Source organism: Cuculus canorus, chromosome 37 (assembly GCF_017976375.1).
Source record: "Cuculus canorus isolate bCucCan1 chromosome 37, bCucCan1.pri, whole genome shotgun sequence".
Lineage (NCBI taxonomy): Eukaryota > Metazoa > Chordata > Aves > Cuculiformes > Cuculidae > Cuculus > Cuculus canorus.
In genome coordinates this window covers 139,147-162,591 of record NC_071437.1, presented here as the reverse complement: position 1 = coordinate 162,591, position 23,445 = coordinate 139,147, and the positions used below count along the sequence as shown (strand labels likewise).

The 23,445-nt window shown below is 60.1% G+C and overlaps 1 protein-coding gene across 1 annotated transcript; it reads left to right on the top strand.

Annotated features, from left to right (window-relative positions):
- Positions 1-1,595: 1,595 nt before the first annotated feature.
- GIPR (gastric inhibitory polypeptide receptor) lies at positions 1,596-23,084 on the top strand. Its single transcript, XM_054052833.1, has 13 exons — positions 1,596-1,749; positions 2,870-2,943; positions 4,897-4,987; positions 5,066-5,173; positions 7,464-7,585; positions 16,645-16,748; positions 18,285-18,432; positions 19,499-19,658; positions 19,740-19,800; positions 19,921-19,990; positions 20,078-20,166; positions 20,293-20,431; positions 22,294-23,084. Exons 1-13 carry the CDS (start codon positions 1,596-1,598, stop codon positions 22,390-22,392), a joined length of 1,419 nt encoding a protein of 472 aa, XP_053908808.1. The 3' UTR covers positions 22,393-23,084.
- Positions 23,085-23,445: the final 361 nt, after the last annotated feature.

The following is a 23,445-nucleotide window of genomic DNA, read 5'->3' as shown; positions in this document are numbered from 1 at the left end:
TGGGTGATGCTGGAGGAGATGTGGGTGATGCCGGAGGAGATGTGGGTGATGCTGGAGGTGATGTGGGTGATGCCGGAGGTGATGTGGGTGATGCTGGAGGAGATGTGGGTGATGCCGGAGGAGATGTGGGTGATGCTGGAGGTGATGTGGGTGATGCCGGAGGTGATGTGGGTGATGCTGGAGGAGATGTGGGTGATGCCAGAGGTGATGTGGGTGATGCCGGAGGTGATGTGGGTGATGCTGGAGGAGATGTGGGTGATGCTGGAGGAGATGTGGGTGATGCTGGAGGTGATGTGGGTGATGCCGGAGGAGATGTGGGTGATGCCGGAGGTGATGTGGGTGATGCTGGAGGTGATGTGGGTGATGCCGGAGGTGATGTGGGTGATGCTGGAGGAGATGTGGGTGATGCCAGAGGTGATGTGGGTGATGCTGGAGGAGATGTTGGTGATGCTGGAGGTGATGTGGGTGATGCTGGAGGAGATGTGGGTGATGCCGGAGGAGATGTGGGTGATGCTGGAGGTGATGTGGGTGATGCTGGAGGAGATGTGGGTGATGCCGGAGGTGATGTGGGTGATGCCGGAGGTGATGTGGGTGATGCTGGAGGAGATGTGGGTGATGCTGGAGGAGATGTGGGTGATGCCGGAGGAGATGTGGGTGATGCTGGAGGTGATGTGGGTGATGCTGGAGGAGATGTGGGTGATGCTGGAGGTGATGTGGGTGATGCTGGAGGTGATGTGGGTGATGCCGGAGGAGATGTGGGTGATGCTGGAGGTGATGTGGGTGATGCCGGAGGAGATGTGGGTGATGCTGGAGGTGATGTGGGTGATGCCGGAGGAGATGTGGGTGATGCTGGAGGTGATGTGGGTGATGCTGGAGGTGATGTGGGTGATGCCGGAGGAGATGTGGGTGATGCTGGAGGTGATGTGGGTGATGCTGGAGGTGATGTGGGTGATGCCGGAGGAGATGTGGGTGATGCTGGAGGAGATGTGGGTGATGCCGGAGGAGATGTGGGTGATGCTGGAGGTGATGTGGGTGATGCTGGAGGAGATGTGGGTGATGCCGGAGGTGATGTGGGTGATGCTGGAGGAGATGTGGGTGATGCCGGAGGAGATGTGGGTGATGCTGGAGGTGATGTGGGTGATGCCGGAGGTGATGTGGGTGATGCTGGAGGAGATGTGGGTGATGCCGGAGGAGATGTGGGTGATGCCGGAGGTGATGTGGGTGATGCCGGAGGAGATGTGGGTGATGCTGGAGGTGATGTGGGTGATGCTGGAGGTGATGTTGGTGATGCCGGAGGTGATGTGGGTGATGCCGGAGGTGATGTGGGTGATGCTGGAGGAGATGTGGGTGATGCCGGAGGAGATGTGGGTGATGCTGGAGGTGATGTGGGTGATGCTGGAGGAGATGTGGGTGACGATGGGTCACTCATGGGTGATGCTGGAGGAGATGTGGGTGATGCCGGAGGAGATGTGGGTGATGCTGGAGGTGATGTGGGTGATGCTGGAGGAGATGTGGGCGATGCTGGAGGACACGTGGGTGACGATGGGTCCCTCACGGGTGATGCTGAACCCCCTCCCCATGACACCGGGGCACCCATGGGTGCTACCGATGTCTCCTCCCACTCCTCCCACCCGTGTCAAGCCCCCCCCCCACTCCGTGCCCCCCCCCCCCGCCCCTCCCGTAGGCGGTGCCACCGGAGCCGGTCCCGGTACCGGAGCCCTCGAGGGGAGCGGAGCCCGAGCTGTGCCGGTACCGGGGATTGGGGGGGGGGGGGGGGGTGGATCCCGGGGGGGTGGGGGTGAAATGATGGGGGGACAGGGGGGACACCAGAAGAGGGAGCAAAGGATACCGGGGGGCACCGGGGGGGGGGCACCGGGGGGGGGCACCGGTATCACCGGGGGGGGGAATTGGGGTGAAGCAGAGGGGATACGGAGGGGGGGGGGTAAAGGATATTGGGGGGGGAAAGGGGTACGGGGGGGCATCAGGGGGAAAGGGGGGGGAATATGGGGGACACGGTTGTGGGGGGACGCGGGGGGGCGCTGAGGGGGGGCGGTGGGGGGGGACAATGGGGGGGACAATGGGGGGGCAATGGGGGGGACAATGGGGGGAAAAGGGGGGGCACTGAGGGGGGCATTGAGGAGGGGGACACTGAGTGGGGGGGCACTAAGGGGGGGCACTGAGGGGGGACAATGGGGGGGAAAATGGGGGGGCAATGAGGGGGGGACACTGAGTGGGGGACAATGGGGGGCAATGAGGGGGGGCATTGGGGGGGAAAAGGGGGGGCACTGAGGGGGGACAATGGGGGGGACAATGGGGGGCAATGAGGGGGGGCACTGGGGGGGAAAAGGGGGGGCACTGAGGGAGGACAATGGGGGGGACAATGGGGGGCAATGAGGGGGGCACTGGGGGGAAAAGGGGGGGCACTGAGGGGGGGCACTGAGGAGGGGGACACTGAGTGGGGGGGGACAATGAGGGGGGCCACTGGGGGGGTGACACTGAGGGGGGGACAATGAGGGGGGGACAATGAGGGGGGGCACTGAGGGGGGGACAATGACGGGGGACACTGAGGGGGGGACATTGGGGGGGGCAATGAGGGGGGCACTGAGTGGGGGGGACACTGAGGAGGGGGACACTGAGGGGGGGCACTGAGGAGGGGACACTGAGGAGGGGGACACTGGGGGGGGGGCACTGGCATCACCTGGTGGGAATTGGGGTGAAGGGAGAGGGATTTGGGGTGTGGGGGGGGCACCCGGAGGCACTGACATCACTGTGGGGTTCGGAGTGAAGCAATGGAGGCATTGAGGGGGACACGCGTGGAGGGACCCCACGTTAGGGACTATCACCCCCCCATTCCATACCCCCCCCCCAGGAACCACCGTTGCCATCATGGACCACCGGGAAGTGCCCCCCCAGCTGCTCAAGAGGGTCCTCCGTGGGGCAGAGGTGAGACCCCCCCCCCCGTTCTCCCCACAGTCCCCCCTTAACCTTGGGCCCCATCATGGTGGCCCCATGGTGTTGGGCCCCATCATGGTGGCCCCACGGTGTTGGGCCCCATCGTGGTGGCCCCATGGTGTTGGGCCCCATCGTGGTGGCCCCATGGTGTTGGGCCCCATCGTGGTGGCCTCATGGTGTTGGGCCCCATCATGGTGGCCTCATGGTGTTCAGTCCCATTATGGTGGCCCCATGGTGTTGGGCCCCATCGTGGTGGCCTCATGGTGTTGGGCCCCATCGTGGTGGCCCCATGGTGTTGGGCCCCATCGTGGTGGCCTCATGGTGTTGGGCCCCAATATGGTGGCCTCACGGTGTTGGGCCCCATCATGGTGGCCTCACGGTGTTGGGCCCCATCATGGCGGCCTCATGGTGTTGGGCCCCATCGTGGTGGCCCCATAGTGTTGGGCCCCATCATGGTGGCCTCATGGTGTTGGGCCCCATCGTGGTGGCCCCATGGTGTTGGGCCCCATCATGGTGGCCTCATGGTGTTGGGCCCCATCGTGGTGACCTCATGTTGTTGGGCCCCATCATGGTGGCCCCATGGTGTTGGGCCCCATCGTGGTGGCCTCATGGTGTTGAGCTCCATCGTGGTGGCCTCATGGTGTTGGGCCCCATCGTGGTGACCTCATGGTGTTGGGCCCCATCATGGCGGCCCCATGGTGTTGGGCCCCATCATGGTGGCCTCATGGTGTTGGGCTCCATCGTGGTGGCCCCATGGTGTTGGGCCCCATCATGGTGGCCCCATGGTGTTGGGCCCCATCGTGGTGGCCCCATGGTGTTGGGCCCCATCGTGGTGGCCTCATGGTGTTGGGCCCCATCGTGGTGGCCTCATGGTGTTGGGCCCCATCGTGGTGACCTCATGGTGTTGGGCCCCATCGTGGCGGCCCCATGGTGTTGGGCCCCATCATGGTGGCCTCATGGTGTTGGGCTCCATCGTGGTGGCCCCATGGTGTTGGGCCCCATCGTGGTGGCCTCATGGTGTTGGGCCCCATCATAGTGTCCCCATGGTGTTGGGCCCCATCGTGGTGGCCCCATGGTGTTGGGCCCCATCGTGGTGGCCTCATGGTGTTGGGCCCCATCGTGGTGGCCTCATGGTGTTGGGCCCCATCGTGGTGGCCTCATGGTGTTGGGCCCCATCGTGGTGTCCCCATGGTGTTGGGCCCCATCGTGGTGGCCTCATGGTGTTGGGCCCCATCATGGTGGCCCCATGGTGTTGGGCCCCATCGTGGTGGCCCCATGGTGTTGGGCCCCATCGTGGTGGCCTCATGGTGTTGGGCCCCATCGTGGTGGCCTCATGGTGTTGGGCCCCATCGTGGTGACCTCATGGTGTTGGGCCCCATCGTGGTGGCCTCATGGTGTTGGGCCCCATCGTGGTGTCCCCATGGTGTTGAGCCCCATCATGGTGGCCTCATGGTGTTGGGCCCCATCGTGGTGGCCCCATGGTGTTGGGCCCCATCATGGTGACCTCATGGTGTTGGGCCCCATCGTGGTGGCCCCATGGTGTTGGGCCCCATCATGGTGACCTCATGGTGTTGGGCCCCATCATGGTGGCCTCATGGTGTTGGGCCCCATCATGGTGGCCCCCATCATGGTGGCCCCATGGTGTTGGGCTCCATCATGGTGGCCCCATGGTGTTGAGCCCCATCGTGGTGGCCCCATGGTATTGGGCCCCATCATGGTGGCCCCATGGTGTTGGGCCCCATCGTGGTGGCCCCATGGTGTTGGGCTCCATCGTGGTGGCCTCACAGTGTTGGGCCCCATCATGGTGACCTCATGGTGTTGAGCTCCATCGTGGTGTTCCCCATAGTGTTGCCCCCAATGTGATGTCCCCATGGTGTTGCCCCCAACATGGTGTCCCCATCGTGGTGCCCACCATGATGACCTTTGCTGGTGGCCCTCTTACAGGAGGACCGCTCAGCCCAAGCCACCTTGGCCGCTTGGCACGACTACCGCCTCTCCTGCGAGCGACGGTTGCTCCTCGACCCTCCGCCACCCGGTGAGTTGAGGACAACTTGAAGCCACCAAGAAATGGTCCCCATGACCACCTTTGACCTCTCCACCACTTCCTTCCCAGGACCTTTCTGCAACCGCACCTTTGACATGTACGCCTGCTGGGGCGACGCGGCGCCCAACACCACCGCCACCGTGCCGTGCCCGTGGTATCTACCATGGCATCACCGAGGTAGGGGGGGAAGGTTTCATGGTGGCCCCCATGGGTGGACCTCCTTGGTGGGGCTTCTGGGGGTGATGGGATCTTCGGGGGTGAAGGTTTAGGTGGTGGCCCCCATGGGTGGCCCTTCTGGGGGTGATGGGATCTCGGGGGGGTTCCTCTCAGTGCAGGACGGGGTGGTGGCCCCCATGGGTGGCCCTTCTGGGGGTGATGGGATCTCGGGGGGGTTCCTCTCAGTGCAGGACGGGGTGGTGGCCCCCCATGGGTGGCCCTTCTGGGGGTGATGGGATCTTCGGGGGTGAAGGTTTAGGTGGTGGCCCCCCATGGGTGACCCTTCTGGGGGTGATGGGATCTTCGGGGGTGAAGGTTTAGGTGGTGGCCCCCCATGGGTGACCCTTCTGGGGGTGATGGGATCTTCGAGGGTGAAGGTTTAGGTGGTGGCCCCCCATGGGTGACCCTTCTGGGGGTGATGGGATCTTCAGGGGTGAAGGTTTAGGTGGTGGCCCCCCATGGGTGACCCTTCTGGGGGTGATGGGATCTTCAGGGGTGAAGGTTTAGGTGGTGGCCCCCCATGGGTGACCCTTCTGGGGGTGATGGGATCTTCGGGGGTGAAGGTTTAGGTGGTGGCCCCCCATGGGTGACCCTTCTGGGGGTGATGGGATCTTCGGGGGTGAAGGTTTAGGTGGTGGCCCCCCATGGGTGACCCTTCTGGGGGTGATGGGATCTTCGGGGGTGAAGGTTTAGGTGGTGGCCCCCCATGGGTGGCCCTTCTGGGGGTGATGGGATCTTCGGGGGTGAAGGTTTAGGTGGTGGCCCCCATGGGTGGCCCTTCTGGGGGTGATGGGATCTCGAGGGGTTCCTCTCAGTGCAGGACGGGGTGGTGGCCCCCATGGGTGGCCCTTCTGGGGGTGATGGGATCTCGGGGGGGTTCCTCTCAGTGCAGGACGGGGTGGTGGCCCCCATGGGTGGCCATTCTGGGGGTGATGGGATCTCGGGGGGGTTCCTCTCAGTGCAGGACGGGGTGGTGGCCCCCCATGGGTGGCCCTTCTGGGGGTGATGGGATCTGGGGGGGTTCTCCTCTCAGTGCAGGACGGGGTGGTGGCCCCCATGGGTGACCCTTCTGGGGGTGATGGGATCTTCGGGGGTGAAGGTTTAGGTGGTGGCCCCCATGGGTGGCCCTTCTGGGGGTGATGGGATCTTCGGGGGTGAAGGTTTAGGTGGTGGCCCCCCATGGGTGACCCTTCTGGGGGTGATGGGATCTTTGGGGGTGAAGGTTTAGGTGGTGGCCCCCAAAGGTGACCCTTCTGGGGGTGATGGGATCTTCGAGGGTGAAGGTTTAGGTGGTGGCCCCCCATGGGTGACCCTTCTGGGGGTGATGGGATCTCGGGGGGTTCCTCTCAGTGCAGGACGGGGTGGTGGCCCCCATGGGTGGCCCTTCTGGGGGTGATGGGATCTCGGGGGGTTCTCCTCTCAGTGCAGGACGGGGTGGTGGCCCCCATGGGTGGCCCTTCTGGGGGTGATGGGATCTTCGGGGGTGAAGGTTTAGGTGGTGGCCCCCATGGGTGGCCCTTCTGGGGGTGATGGGATCTCGGGGGGTTCCTCTCAGTGCAGGACGGGGTGGTGGCCCCCATGGGTGGCCCTTCTGGGGGTGATGGGATCTCGGGGGGGTTCCTCTCAGTGCAGGACGGGGTGGTGGCCCCCATGAGTGGGGATTCTGGGGGTGATGGGATCTCGGGGGGTTCCTCTCAGTGCAGGACGGGGTGGTGGCCCCCATGGGTGACCCTTCTGGGGGTGATGGGATCTCGGGGGGTTCTCCTCTCAGTGCAGGACGGGGTGGTGGCCCCCATGGGTGGCCCTTCTGGGGGTGATGGGATCTTCGGGGGTGAAGGTTTAGGTGGTGGCCCCCCATGGTGGGGCTTCTGGGGGTGATGGGATCTCAGGGGGTTCCTCTCAGTGCAGGACGGGGTGGTGGCCCCCATGGGTGACCCTACTGGGGGTGATGGGATCTTTGGGGGTGAAGGTTTAGGTGGTGGCCCCCCATGGGTGACCCTTCTGGGGGTGATGGGATCTCGGGGGGTTCCTCTCAGTGCAGGACGGGGTGGTGGCCCCCATGAGTGACCCTTCTGGGGGTGATGGGATCTGGGGGGGTTCCTCTCAGTGCAGGACGGGGTGGTGGCCCCCCATGGGTGGCCCTTCTGGGGGTGATGGGATCTGGGGGGGTTCCTCTCAGTGCAGGACGGGGTGGTGGCCCCCCATGGGTGGGGATTCTGGGGGTGATGGGATCTCGGGGGGTTCTCCTCAGTGCAGGACGGGGTGGTGGTGCGGCGCTGCGGTGCTGACGGGAGGTGGGTGACGGACGAGAGCGGGAGGACGTGGCGCGACCACTCCCAGTGCGAAGACCCCGTGGAAGGGCAGCAGCTGCAGGTGCCGGGGTGCTATGGGGTGCTATGGGGTGCTATGGGGTGCCATGGGTGCTATGGGGTGCTATGGGGTGTTATGAGGTGTATGGGGTGCCATGGGGTGCCATGGGGTGCTATGGGGTTCCATGGTTGCTATGGGGTGCTATGGGGTGCTATAGGGTGCTATAGGGTGCTATGGGGTGCCATGGGGTGCTATGGGGTGCCATGGGTAGCTATGGGGTGCCATGGGTGCTATGGGGTGCTATGGAGTGCTATGGGGTGCCAAGGGGTGCTATGGGGTGTTATGGGGTGCCAAAGGGTGCTATGGGGTGCTATGGGGCACTATGGGGTGCCATGGGTTGCTATGAGGTGCCATAGGGTGCCATGGGGTGCTATGGGGTGCCATGGGGTGTCATGGGGTGGCAAGGGGTGCTATGGAGTGCTATGGGGTGTTATGGGGTGCCATGAGGTGCCATGGGGTGCTATGGGGTGCCATGGGCGCTATGGGGTGCTATGGGGTGCCATGGGGCGCTATGGGGTGCCATGGGATGCTATGGGGTGCTATGGGGTGTTATGAGGTGTATGGGGTGCCATGGGCTGCCATAGGGTGCCATGGGGTGCTATGGGGTGCCATGGGGTACTATGGGGTGCCATGGGGTGCCATGGGGCGCTATGGGGTGCTATGGGGTGCCATGGGTGCTATGGGGTGTTATGAGGTGTATGGGGTGCCATGGGGTGCCATGGGTGCTATGGGCTGCTATGGGGTGCCAAAGGGTGCTATGGGGTGCTATGGGGTGCTATGGAGTGCTATGGGGTGCTATGGGGTGTTATGAGGTGTCATGGGGTGCTATGGAGTGCTATGGGGTGCCATGGTGTGCCATGCGATGGGGTGCTATGGGGTGCCATGGGTGGCTATGGGGTGCCATGGGGTGCCATGGGTGCTATGGGGTGCTATTGGGTGCTATGGGGTGCTATGGAGTGCTATGGGGTGCCAAGGGGTGCTATGGGGTGTTATGGGGTGCCAAAGGGTGCTATGGGGTGCTATGGGGCACTATGGGGTGCCATGGGTTGCTATGAGGTGCCATAGGGTTCCATGGGGTGCTATGGGGTGCCATGGGTGCCATGGGGTGCTATGGAGTGCTATAGGATGTTATGGGGTGCCATGGGGTGTTATAGGGTGCCATTGGGTGCCAAGGGGTGCTATTGGGTGCTATGGGGTGCTATGGGGTGCCATGGGTGGCTATGGGGTGCCATGGGGTGCTATGGGGTGCTATGGGGTGCCATGGGTGGCTATGGGGTGCCATGGGGTGCTGTGGGGTGCTATGGAGTATTATGAGGTGTATGGGGTGCCATGGGGTGCCATGGGCTGCTATGGGGTGCTATGGGGTGCCAAAGAGGGCTATGGGGTGCCATGGGGTGCTATTGGGTGCTATGGGGTGCCATGGGGTGCTATGGGGTGCTATGGGGTGCTATGGGGTGTTATGGAGTGCTATGGAGTGCTATGGGGTGCCATGGGTGCTATGGGGTGTTATGAGGTGTATGGGGTGCTATGGGGTGCCAAGGGGTGCTATGGGGTGCCATGGAGTGCTATGGGGTGCCATGGGGTGTCATGGGTGGCTATGGGGTGCTATAGGGTGCAATGGGATGCCAAAGGGTGCTATGGGGTGCCATAGGGTGCCATGGGGTGCTATGAGGTGCCATAGGGTGCCATGGGGTACTATGGGGTGCTATGGGGTGCCATGGGGTGCTATGGGGTGCTATGGGGTGCCATGAGGTGCCATGGGGTGCCATGGGGTGCTATGAGGTGTATGGGGTTCATGGGGTGCCATGGGGTGCCATGGGGTGCCATGGGCGCTATGGGGTGCTATGGGGTGCCATGGGTGGCTATGGGGTGCTATGGGGTGCCATGGCGTGCCATGTGATGGGGTGCTATGGGGTGCCATGGGGTACCATGGGATGCCATGGAGTGGCTATGGGGTGCCATGGGGCGCTATGGGGTGCCATGGGGTACTATGGGGTGCCATGGGGTACCATGGGGTGTTATGGGTTGCTATGAGGTGCCATAGGGTGCTATGGGGTGCCATGGGGTGTTATGGGGTGCCAAAGGGTGCTATGGAGTGCTAAGGGGTTCTATGGGGTACTATGGGGTGCCATGGGTTGCTATGAGGTGCCATAGGGTGCCATGGGGTACTATGGGGTGCTATGGGGTGCTATGGGGTGCTATGGGGTGCTTTAGGGTGCTATGGGGTGCCATGGGGTGCTATGGAGTGCTGTGGGGTGCTATGGGGTGCTATGGGGTGCTATGGGGTGCTATGGGGTGCCATGGGTGCTATGGGGTGTTATGAGGTGTATGGGGTGCTATGGGGTGCCAAAGGGTGCTATGGGGTGCCAAGGGGTGCTATGGGGTGCCATGGAGTGCTATGGGGTGCCATGGGGTGCTATGGGGTGTCATGGGTGGCTATGGGGTGCTATAGGGTGCAATGGGATGCCAAAGGGTGCTATGGGGTGCCATAGGGTGCCATGGGGCGCTATGAGGTGCCGTAGGGTGCCATGGGGTACTATGGGGTGCTATGGGGTGCTATGGAGTGCCATGGGGTGCTATGGAGTGCCATGGGGCGCTATAGGGTGCCATGGGGTGCCATGGGGTGCCATGGGGTACTATGGGGTACCATGGGTGGCTATGGGGTGCCATGGGGCGCTATGGGGTACTATGAGGTGCCATGGGGCGCTATGAGGTGCCATGGGTGCTAAGGGGTGCCATGGGCTGCCATGGGGCGCTATGGGGTGCTATGGGGCGCCATGGGGTGCCACACACGCCATGCCCGCAGCTGCCATGTGTTCTACTCCCCATGTGGTTGTGCTGCACCGTTGGGTTCCTCTTCCCCACTCCGTCGCGCTGTGACGCATCCCATTGCTCCAATGCCGCATCCCATTGCTCCAATGCCATATCCCATTGCTCCAATGCCGTATCCCATCGCTCCAATGCCGTATCCCATTGCTCCAATGCCATATCCCATTGCTCCAATGCCGCATCCCATTGCTCCAATGCCGTATCCCATTGCTCCAATGCCGTATCCCATCGCTCCAATGCCGTATCCCATTGCTCCAATGCCATATCCCATTGCTCCAATGCCGCATCCCATTGCTCCAATGCCATATCCCATTGCTCCAATGCCGCATCCCATTGCTCCAATGCCGTATCCCATTGCTCCAATGCCATATCCCATTGCTCCAATGCCGCATCCCATTGCTCCAATGCCGTATCCCATCGCTCCAATGCCATATCCCATCGCTTCAATGCCGCATCCCATTGCTCCAATGCCATATCCCATTGCTCCAATGCCATATCCCATCGCTTCAATGCCGCATCCCATTGCTCCAATGCCATATCCCATTGCTCCAATGCCGTATCCCATTGCTCCAATGCCATATCCCATCGCTCCAATGCCATATCCCATTGCTCCAATGCCGCATCCCATTGCTCCAATGCCGTATCCCATTGCTCCAATGCCATATCCCATTGCTCCAATGCCGCATCCCATTGCTCCAATGCCGTATCCCATTGCTCCAATGCCGTATCCCATCGCTCCAATGCCGTATCCCATCGCTCCAATGCCATATCCCATCGCTCCAATGCCGCATCCCATTGCTCCAATGCCGCATCCCATTGCTCCAATGCCGTATCCCATTGCTCCAATGCCGCATCCCATTGCTCCAATGCCATATCCCATTGCTCCAATGCCGTATCCCATTGCTCCAATGCCGCATCCCATTGCTCCAATGCCATATCCCATCGCTCCAATGCCGTATCCCATTGCTCCAATGCCGTATCCCATTGCTCCAATGCCATATCCCATTGCTCCAATGCCGCATCCCATTGCTCCAATGCCGTATCCCATTGCTCCAATGCCATATCCCATTGCTCCAATGCCATATCCCATCGCTCCAATGCCGCATCCCATTGCTCCAATGCCGCATCCCATTGCTCCAATGCCATATCCCATTGCTCCAATGCCGTATCCCATCGCTCCAATGCCGCATCCCATTGCTCCAATGCCGCATCCCATCGCTCCAATGCCATATCCCATCGCTCCAATGCCATATCCCATTGCTCCAATGCCATATCCCATCGCTCCAATGCCATATCCCATTGCTCCAATGCCGTATCCCATTGCTCCAATGCCATATCCCATTGCTCCAATGCCGCATCCCATTGCTCCGATGCCATATCCCATTGCTCCGATGCCGTATCCCATTGCTCCAATGCCGCATCCCATTGCTCCAATGCCGTATCCCATTGCTCCAATGCCGCATCCCATTGCTCCAATGCCATATCCCATTGCTCCAATGCCGCATCCCATTGCTCCAATGCCGTATCCCATTGCTCCAATGCCATATCCCATTGCTCCAATGCCATATCCCATTGCTCCAATGCCGTATCCCATTGCTCCAATGCCATATCCCATCGCTCCAATGCCGTATCCCATTGCTCCAATGCCGTATCCCATTGCTCCAATGCCATATCCCATTGTTCCAATGCCACATCCCATTGCTCCAATGCCATATCCCATTGCTCCAATGCCGTATCCCATCGCTCCAATGCCGCATCCCATTGCTCCAATGCCATATCCCATTGCTCCAATGCCGCATCCCATTGCTCCAATGCCATATCCCATCGCTCCAATGCCATATCCCATTGCTCCAATGCCGTATCCCATCGCTCCAATGCCGCATCCCTTTGCTCCAATGCCACATCCCATCGCTCCAATGCCATATCCCATTGCTCCAATGCCGTATCCCATTGCTCCAATGCCATATCCCATTGCTCCAATGCCATATTCCATCGCTCCAATGCCGTATCCCATTGCTCCAATGCCGCATCCCATTGCTCCAATGCCATATCCCATTGCTCCAATGCCGCATCCCATTGCTCCAATGCCATATCCCATTGCTCCAATGCCACATCCCATTGCTCCAATGCCGTATCCCATTGCTCCAATGCCGCATCCCATTGCTCCAATGCCGCATCCCATTGCTCCAATGCCATATCCCATTGCTCCAATGCCGTATCCCATTGCTCCAATGCCACATCCCATTGCTCCAATGCCGCATCCCATTGCTCCAATGCCTTATCCCATTGCTCCAATGCCGCATCCCATCGCTCCAATGCCATATCCCATTGCTCCAATGCCGTATCCCATTGCTCCAATGCCGCATCCCATTGCTCCAATGCCGTATCCCATTGCTCCAATGCCATATCCCATTGCTCCAATGCCGTATCCCATTGCTCCAATGCCATATCCCATCGCTCCAATGCCGTATCCCATCGCTCCAATGCCGTATCCCATTGCTCCAATGCCGCATCCCATCGCTCCAATGCCATATCCCATTGCTCCAATGCCGCATCCCATTGCTCCAATGCCGTATCCCATTGCTCCAATGCCGCATCCCATCGCTCCAATGCCGTATCCCATTGCTCCAATGCCGCATCCCATTGCTCCAATGCCGTATCCCATTGCTCCAATGCCGCATCCCATTGCTCCAATGCCATATCCCATTGCTCCAATGCCGCATCCCATTGCTCCAATGCCGTATCCCATTGCTCCAATGCCATATCCCATTGCTCCAATGCCATATCCCATCGCTCCAATGCCACATCCCATCGCTCCAATGCCGCATCCCATCGCTCCAATGCCATATCCCATTGCTCCAATGCCGTATCCCATTGCTCCAATGCCGTATCCCATTGCTCCAATGCCGCATCCCATTGCTCCAATGCCATATCCCATCGCTCCAATGCCATATCCCATCGCTCCAATGCCGTATCCCATTGCTCCAATGCCATATCCCATCGCTCCAATGCCGTATCCCATCGCTCCAATGCCATATCCCATTGCTCCAATGCCATATCCCATTGCTCCAATGCCGCATCCCATTGCTCCAATGCCGTATCCCATTGCTCCAATGCCATATCCCATCGCTCCAATGCCGCATCCCATTGCTCCAATGCCGTATCCCATTGCTCCAATGCCGCATCCCATTGCTCCAATGCCATATCCCATCGCTCCAATGCCGTATCCCATTGCTCCAATGCCGTATCCCATTGCTCCAATGCCATATCCCATCGCTCCAATGCCGCATCCCATTGCTCCAATGCCATATCCCATTGCTCCAATGCCGTATCCCATCGCTCCAATGCCGCATCCCATTGCTCCAATGCCGCATCCCATTGCTCCAATGCCATATCCCATCGCTCCAATGCCGCATCCCATCGCTCCAATGCCGCATCCCATCGCTCCAATGCCGCATCCCATTGCTCCAATGCCATATCCCATTGCTCCAATGCCACATCCCATTGCTCCAATGCCGCATCCCATCGCTCCAATGCCGTATCCCATCGCTCCAATGCCGCATCCCATTGCTCCAATGCCATATCCCATTGCTCCAATGCCGTATCCCATCGCTCCAATGCCGCATCCCATTGCTCCAATGCCATATCCCATTGCTCCAATGCCGCATCCCATCGCTCCAATGCCATATCCCATTGCTCCAATGCCGCATCCCATTGCTCCAATGCCGTATCCCATTGCTCCAATGCCGCATCCCATTGCTCCAATGCCGCATCCCATTGCTCCAATGCCGTATCCCATTGCTCCAATGCCGCATCCCATTGCTCCGATGCCGTATCCCATTGCTCCGATGCCGTATCCCATTGCTCCAATGCCGTATCCCATCGCTCCAATGCCGTATCCCATTGCTCCAATGCCATATCCCATCGCTCCAATGCCGCATCCCATTGCTCCAATGCCGTATCCCATTGCTCCAATGCCGTATCCCATTGCTCCAATGCCGTATCCCATCGCTCCAATGCCGCATCCCATCGCTCCAATGCCATATCCCATTGCTCCAATGCCATATCCCATTGCTCCAATGCCGCATCCCATTGCTCCAATGCCATATCCCATTGCTCCAATGCCGCATCCCATTGCTCCAATGCCATATCCCATTGCTCCAATGCCACATCCCATTGCTCCAATGCCGTATCCCATTGCTCCAATGCCGCATCCCATTGCTCCAATGCCGCATCCCATTGCTCCAATGCCATATCCCATTGCTCCAATGCCGTATCCCATTGCTCCAATGCCACATCCCATTGCTCCAATGCCGCATCCCATTGCTCCAATGCCGTATCCCATTGCTCCAATGCCGCATCCCATCGCTCCAATGCCATATCCCATTGCTCCAATGCCGTATCCCATTGCTCCAATGCCGCATCCCATTGCTCCAATGCCGTATCCCATTGCTCCAATGCCATATCCCATTGCTCCAATGCCGTATCCCATTGCTCCAATGCCATATCCCATCGCTCCAATGCCGTATCCCATCGCTCCAATGCCGTATCCCATTGCTCCAATGCCGCATCCCATCGCTCCAATGCCATATCCCATTGCTCCAATGCCGCATCCCATTGCTCCAATGCCGTATCCCATTGCTCCAATGCCGTATCCCATCGCTCCAATGCCGTATCCCATTGCTCCAATGCCATATCCCATTGCTCCAATGCCGCATCCCATTGCTCCAATGCCGCATCCCATCGCTCCAATGCCATATCCCATTGTTCCAATGCCGCATCCCATTGCTCCAATGCCGCATCCCATTGCTCCAATGCCGCATCCCATTGCTCCAATGCCATATCCCATTGCTCCAATGCCATATCCCATCGCTCCAATGCCATATCCCATTGCTCCAATGCCATATCCCATTGCTCCAATGCCGCATCCCATCGCTCCAATGCCGTATCCCATTGCTCCAATGCCGCATCCCATTGCTCCAATGCCGTATCCCATTGCTCCAATGCCGCATCCCATTGCTCCAATGCCATATCCCATTGCTCCAATGCCGCATCCCATTGCTCCAATGCCGTATCCCATTGCTCCAATGCCATATCCCATTGCTCCAATGCCATATCCCATCGCTCCAATGCCACATCCCATCGCTCCAATGCCGCATCCCATCGCTCCAATGCCATATCCCATTGCTCCAATGCCGTATCCCATTGCTCCAATGCCGTATCCCATTGCTCCAATGCCGCATCCCATTGCTCCAATGCCATATCCCATCGCTCCAATGCCATATCCCATCGCTCCAATGCCGTATCCCATTGCTCCAATGCCATATCCCATCGCTCCAATGCCGTATCCCATCGCTCCAATGCCATATCCCATTGCTCCAATGCCATATCCCATTGCTCCAATGCCGCATCCCATTGCTCCAATGCCGTATCCCATTGCTCCAATGCCATATCCCATCGCTCCAATGCCGCATCCCATTGCTCCAATGCCGTATCCCATTGCTCCAATGCCGCATCCCATTGCTCCAATGCCATATCCCATCGCTCCAATGCCGTATCCCATTGCTCCAATGCCGTATCCCATTGCTCCAATGCCATATCCCATCGCTCCAATGCCGCATCCCATTGCTCCAATGCCATATCCCATTGCTCCAATGCCGTATCCCATCGCTCCAATGCCGCATCCCATTGCTCCAATGCCGTATCCCATTGCTCCAATGCCTCATCCCATTGCTCCAATGCCATATCCCATTGCTCCAATGCCGTATCCCATCGCTCCAATGCCATATCCCATTGCTCCAATGCCATATCCCATCGCTCCAATGCCGCATCCCATTGCTCCAATGCCATATCCCATTGCTCCAATGCCGTATCCCATTGCTCCAATGCCATATCCCATCACTCCAATGCCATATCCCATTGCTCCAATGCCATATCCCATCGCTCCAATGCCGCATCCCATTGCTCCAATGCCATATCCCATTGCTCCAATGCCGTATCCCATCGCTCCAATGCCGCATCCCATCGCTCCAATGCCGTATCCCATTGCTCCAATGCCATATCCCATTGCTCCAATGCCGTATCCCATCGCTCCAATGCCGTATCCCATTGCTCCAATGCCGCATCCCATTGCTCCAATGCCGTATCCCATCGTTCCAATGCCGTATCCCATTGCTCCGTGTCCCATCCCACCACCCCCCGGCTCCGTCACCGGTGTCACGGCGCGGTGACAGCGTCACGCGTGGCTGCTGGAGCAATTCCGGCTCCTCTACACCATCGGATATTCGGTGTCTCTCGGTGCCCTCCTCCTGGCGCTGCTGCTCCTTCTGCTCCTCAGGTACCACCACGGCCAAAGGGGACACAGGGGGGGACCTCGAGTGGCATCGGGAGGTGAGGGTGGCACTGGGACACCAGGAGGTGACCCTGGTGGGACCCATGGGTGACGTTGGGACCACATCTAAGATGCTGGAGCACCCATGGGTGACGCTTTTGGGTGGCACCGGAGCACCAGGAGGTGACACTTGAGATGTGAGGGTGACACTGGAAGCCACCAGGTGACATTGGTGTCCCATGGGTGACACTGGACCCTTCTGGATGGCACTGGGACACCAGGAGGTGACACTGGTGGGACAGTTGGGTGACGTTGGGACCACACCTAAGATGCTGGAGCACCCATGGGTGACGCTTTTGGGTGGCACCGGAGCACCAGGAGGTGACACTTGAGACGTGAGGGTGACACCGGAAGCCACCAGGTGACATTGGTGTCCCATGAGTGACACTGGACCCTTCTGGAGGACACTGGGATGGTCATGGGTGACATTGGGGCTCCTCTGGACCACCCATGGGTGACGCTTTTGGGTGGCAATGGAGCACCAGGAGGTGACACTTGAGACATGAGGGTGACACCGGAAGCCACCAGGTGACATTGGTGACCCATGGGTGACACTGGACCCTTCTGGATGGCACTGGGACACCAGGAGGTGACCCTGGTGGGACCCATGGGTGACGTTGGGACCACATCTGAGATGCTGGAGCGCCCATGGGTGACGCTTTTGGGTGGCACCGGAGCACCAGGAGGTGACACTTGAGACGTGAGGGTGACACCGGAAGCCGCCAGGTGACATTGGTGTCCCATGGGTGACATTGGACCCTTCTGGATGACACTGGGACACCAGGAGGTGACACTGGTGAGACCCATGGGTGACGTTGGGACCACATCTAAGGTGCTGGAGCGCCCATGAGTGACGCTTTTGGGTGGCACCGCAGCACCAGGAGGTGACACTTGAGATGTGAGGGTGACACCGGAAGCCACCAGGTGACATTGGTGACCCATGGGTGACACCGGACCTTCTGGATGGCACTGGGGTGCTCACGGGTGACATTGGGGCTCCCCTGGACCACCCATGAGTGATGCTTTGGGTGGCACCGGAGCACCAGGAGGTGACACTTGAGATGTGAGGGTGACACCGGAAGCCACCAGGTGACATTGGTGACCCATGGGTGACACTGGACCCTTCTGGATGACACTGGGATGCTCACGGGTGACATTGGGGCTCCCCTGGACCACCCATGAGTGATGCTTTGGGTGGCACCGGAGCACCAGGAGGTGACACTTGAGACGTGAGGGTGACACTGGGAGCCACCAGGTGACATTGGTGTCCCATGGGTGACATTGGACCCTTCTAGATGACACTGGGATGGTCATGGGTGACATTGGGGCTCCTCTGGGTGATGCTGTTGACCCTGGGTGATACATGGGTGACATTGGAGTACCCATGGGTGACATTGGAGCACCAGGAGGTGACATTGGGGCACCCATGGGTGACATTGGAGCACCCATGGGTGACACTCGCTGCCCTTTTGGCCCCCGTAGGCGCCTGCGCTGCACCCGCAACTTCATCCACGCCAACCTCTTCCTCTCCTTCGTGCTGCGGGCGGGCGCCATCCTGACGCGGGACGCGCTGCTGCAGCGTCACCTGCACCCCGGTCCTGGTCACCCCCTACAGCTGCTGAGCCAGGAGGTGGGGACCCACCAGGACAGGGACACCATGGGTTGGGGGTCACCATGGGTTGGGGGAAACCATAGGTTGAGGGTCACCATGGGTTGATGGACACCATAGGTTGGGGGTCACCATGGGTTGGTGGACACCATGGGTTGGGGGACACCATGGGTTGGGGAACACCATGGTTTGAGGAGCACCATGGGTTGATGGACACCATAGGTTGAGGGTCACCATGGGTTGATGGACACTGTGGGTTGGTGGACACCATGGGTTGGTGGACAGCATGGGTTGGGGGGCACCATGGGTTGGGGGACACCATGGGTTGGGGAACACCGTGGGTTGGGGGACACCATGGGTTGGGGGTCATCATGGGTTGGGGGACACCATAGGTTGGGGAACACCGTGGGTTGGGGAACACCATGGGTTGAGGGTCACCATGGGTTGGGGGTCACCATGGGTTGGGGGGAACTATGGGTTGAGGGTCACCATGGGTTGGGGGGCACCATGGGTTGGGGGTCACCATGGGTTGAGGGTCACCATGGGTTGGTGCACACCATGGGTTGAGGGTCACCATGGGTTGATGGACACCATGGGTTGGGGGACACCATGGGTTGGTGGACAATATGGGTTGGTGGACACCATGGGTTGGGGGTCACCACGGGTTGGGGAGCACCACGGGTTGGTGGACACCATGTGTTGGTGGACACCATGGGTTGAGGGGACGAAGAACTCAAGGATGGAGGATGCCGGTCCATCATGATGCTCGTAGCACCACAACCCCGGTCCCACCATGATGTGGTGCCACCACCACACCGGTCCTTACCACGATGCTGGTCCCAACCATGATGGTGGTGGCCCCATGATTGTGGTCCAACATGACATCGGTCTGATCCGGATATTGGTGCCACCACCATGCTGGTGACACCTCAACGCTGCTCCTACCTCATACCGGTGGCCGCTGTCCCTGTGAAGCTGGTGGCACCACAACGCTGGTGGTCCCATCATCATTCTGGTGCTGGTGCCACCTTGATGGTGGTCTCATGGTGATGGTGGTGTCACCTCGCTGCTGTTGTGATGTCCCCAGGCGGTGGCAGGGTGCCGGTTGGCCCAAGTTCTCACCCAGTACTGCGTGGGGGCCAACTATGGGTGGCTTTTGGCCGAGGGCCTCTTCCTCCACAAGCTCCTGGTGGTAGTGACCTTCTCCGGCCAGCGCTGCCTTCCCGCTTTCCTCCTTCTCGGCTGGGGTGAGCCCATCCCCACGTCCCCACCTGTCCCTTTGTGTCCCCCCACGTCCCCGACCTTCTCCCCGTCATCGTCCCCACCAGGAGCTCCCGTGCTCTTCGTGGGACCATGGGTGGTGGTGAGGTTCCTCTACGAGAACGAAGGGTGAGGCTGCTGGACGTCGCCCACCCCAACCTTGTGGTGCTCAGGGGACACCGATGTCCCCAAGAGGTGACCTTGAGGAGGTCCTCAAGCCTCTGGTTGAGCCCCCGTCCTTCCTGCAAGGTGCTGGGAGAGGAATGAGAAGGCGGCTGTGTGGTGGATCATCCGTTGTCCCATCCTGACGGCCGTGGCGGTGGGTGGCGTGGGCGAGGAAGGGGTGGTGACACCGTCGGTGTCCCCGTCCCCACCAACGCCGACGCCGTCTCTGTGTCCCCTCCAGGTCAACTTCGTGGTGTTCGTGCGCATCGTCCGCATCTTGGTGGCCAAAGTCAGGGCTCATCAGGTGTCCCGGGGGGACACAAGGCTCAGGTGGGGACACCAGGGGACCTGAGGGGACCTCCCTACCCTTAAGGAGATCCCCGTTGGGGTCCCTATGGAGGTGTCCCCAATGGTGGGGGGGTTGTCCCACTTGTTGAGGTGTCCCCGATGTCCCAGGTTGGCCAAGTCGACGTTGACGCTCATCCCGTTGCTGGGGGTGCACGAGGTGGTCTTCGCGGTGTTGGGTGAAGGGTACGGTGGGGGCAGCCTACGGCTGGCGCGGCTCTGCCTGCAGCTCCTGCTCTCCTCCAGCCAGGTTAGGGGGGGCAATGGGGGGCAATGGGGGGCCTTTGGGGTCAATGGGGGCAATGGGGGTCCATTGGGGTCAATGGGGGGCAATGGAGGTCAATGGGGGCAATGGGGATCCATTGGGGTCAATGGATGTCAATGGGGGCAATGGGGGTCCATTGGGGTCAATGGAGGTCAATGGGGGCAATGGGGGTCCATTGGGGTCAATGGGGGCAGTGGGGGTCCATTGGGGTCAATGGGGGGCAATAGGGGTCAATGGGGGCAATGGGGGGCAATGGGGGTTCATTGGGGTCAATGGGGGGCAATAGGGGCCAATGGGGGCAGTGGGGGTCCATTGGGGTCAATGGGGGGCAATAGGGGGCAATGGGGGTCCATTGGGGTCAATGGGGGGCAATAGGGGTCAATGAGGGCAATGGGGGTACATTGGGGTCAATGGAGGTCAATGGGGGCAATGGGGGTCCATTGGGGTTAACGGGGGGCAATAGGGGTCAATGAGGGCAATGGGGGTCCATTGGGGTCAATGGGGGCAATGGGGGTCCATTGGGGTTAATGGGGGGCAATAGGGGTCAATGGGGGCAATGGGGGTCAATGGGGGTCCATTGGGGTCAATGGAGGTCAATGAGGGCAATGGGGGTCCATTGGGGTTAATGGGGGGCAATAGGGGTCAATGGGGGTCAATGGGGGTCCATTGGGGTCAATGGAGGTCAATGAGGGCAATGGGGGTCCATTGGGGTCAATGGAGGTCAATGGGGGCAATGGGGGTCCATTGGGGTCAATGGGGGGCAATAGGGGGCAATGGGGGTCCATTGGGGTCAATGGAGGGCAATAGGGGCCAATGAGGGCAATGGGGGTCCATTGGGGGCAATGGGGGCAATGGGGGTCCATTGGGGTCAATGGAGGTCAGTGGGGGCAATGGGGGTCCATTGGGGTCAATGGGGGGCAATGGAGGTCAATGGGGGCAATGGGGGTCCATTGGGGTCAATGGGGGGCAATGGAGGTCAATGAGGGCAATGGGGGTCCATTGGGGTCAATGGAGGTCAATGGGGGCAATGGGGGTCCATTGGGGTTAATGGGGGGCAATAGGGGGCAATGAGGGCAATGGGGGTCCATTGGGGGCAATGGGGGCAATGGGGGTCAATGGGGGTCCATTGGGGGCAATGGAGGTCAATGGGGGCAATAGGGGTCCATTGGGGTCAATGGAGGTCAATGGGGGCAGTGGGGGTCCATTGGGGTCAATGGGGGGCAATAGGGGTCAATGGGGGCAATGGGGGTTCATTGGGGTCAATGGGGGGCAATAGGGGCCAATGGGGGTTCATTGGGGTCAATGGGGGCAATAGGGGCCAATGGGGGCAGTGGGGGTCCATTGGGGTCAGTGGGGGGCAATAGGGGGCAATGGGGGCAATGGGGGTCCATTGGGGTCAATGGGGGGAAATAGGGGTCAATGGGGTCAATGGGGGTCCATTGGGGTCAATGGAGGTCAATGAGGGCAATGGGGGTCCATTGGGGTTAATGGGGGGCAATAGGGGTGAATGGGGGCAATGGGGGTCCATTGGGGGAAATAGGGGGAAATAGGGGTCAATGGGGTCAATGGGGGTCAATGGGGGTCCATTGGGGTCAATGGAGGTCAATGGGGGCAATGGGGGTCCATTGGGGTCAATGGGGGGCAATGGAGGTCAATGGGGGCAATGGGGGTCCGTTGGGGTCAATGGAGGTCAATGGGGGCAATGGGGGTCCCTTGGGGTCAATAGGAGTCAATGGGAATCAATGGGGTTCAATAGAGGGAGTGATGGGGGGGTATGAAGAGGGGGTGTAAGGGGGTGCGACCCCCCCAGATCTGCCCCCTCCATTCTGGGGTTCCCCCCACCCCAGGGCCTCGTTGTCAGCATCCTCTACTGCTTTGTCAACAAGGAGGTGCGTCGGGGGGGGGGGGGGGGGCTGTATCTTGTGGCCCATCGTGACCTATTGTGACCTATCGTGACTTATCGTTTCCTATCATGACCCACCGTGACCTGTCGCGACCCATCATGACCTGTCAAGACCCGTCGTGACCCATTGCACCCTATCGTGACCCATCGTGACCCATCGTGCCCTATTGTGACCCGTTGTAACCTATCGTGACCTATTGTGACCCATCGTGCCCTATCATGACCTATCACGACTCATTGTGACCCATCACAATGTATTGTGATCCATCACTCCCTATTGGGACCCATCATGACCCGTTCTGCTCCGTCGTGACCCATTGCACCCTATCGCGACCCATCGTGACCCGTTGCGCCCTATCGTGACGCACTGTGACTCACCGCGCCCTGTCGTGACCCGTCATGACCCATCGCTCCCTATTGTGACTTATTGTGAGCCGTTGTGACTCATTGCGACCTATTGTGACGCACTGTGACCCGCCGTGATCCATCGCGCCCTATCGTGACCTATCACGACCCATTGTGCCTTATTGTGACACATCACGAGCTATCACAGAATCACCAGGTTGGAAAAGACCTCCAGGATCCATCGCGCCCTATCATGACCCATCGTGCCCTATCGTGACCCATTGTGACCTATCGCGCCCTATCACGACCCATTGTGACCTATCGCGACCCATCGCGCCCTATCACGACTCATCGCGCCTTCTTGTCACACACCCTATCGCAACCCATTGTGACCTATCGCGACCCGTCGTGCCCTATCGCGACCTATCGCGACCCGTCGTGCCCTATCGCGACCTATCGCGCCCTATCGCGACCCGTCACTCCCAATCGTGACCCACTGTGACCCCGCAGGTGCAGGCGGAGCTGCGACGGGGGTGGCAGCGGTGCCGCCTGAGCACCCCCTCTTGCCTCCCCCACCCCCCCCAGGGTTCCCCAAACCATCGGATCCGATGTTACGTGGCTGTGGGGGGGCAGCACCCCACAACCCCTCACCCCAGGGGGGTCCCCATCACGGAGAGCTGCTGCTAAGGGGGTGTGGGATTATGGGGTGCTGGAGGTGGGGGGGGGAAGGGGGGGCTTGAGGTGCTGGGGA

Bases quoted from the DNA above. Each gene is read 5' to 3' on its own strand.
- GIPR (XM_054052833.1), top strand. From the start codon at position 1,596: ATGGGTGCTACCGATGTCTCCTCCCACTCCTCCCACCCGTGTCAAGCC. The intron at 4,988-5,065 runs GTGAGTTGAGGA...CTTCCTTCCCAG, and splicing joins CCTCGACCCTCCGCCACCCG to GACCTTTCTGCAACCGCACC. The intron at 5,174-7,463 runs GTAGGGGGGGAA...GGTTCTCCTCAG, and splicing joins TCTACCATGGCATCACCGAG to TGCAGGACGGGGTGGTGGTG.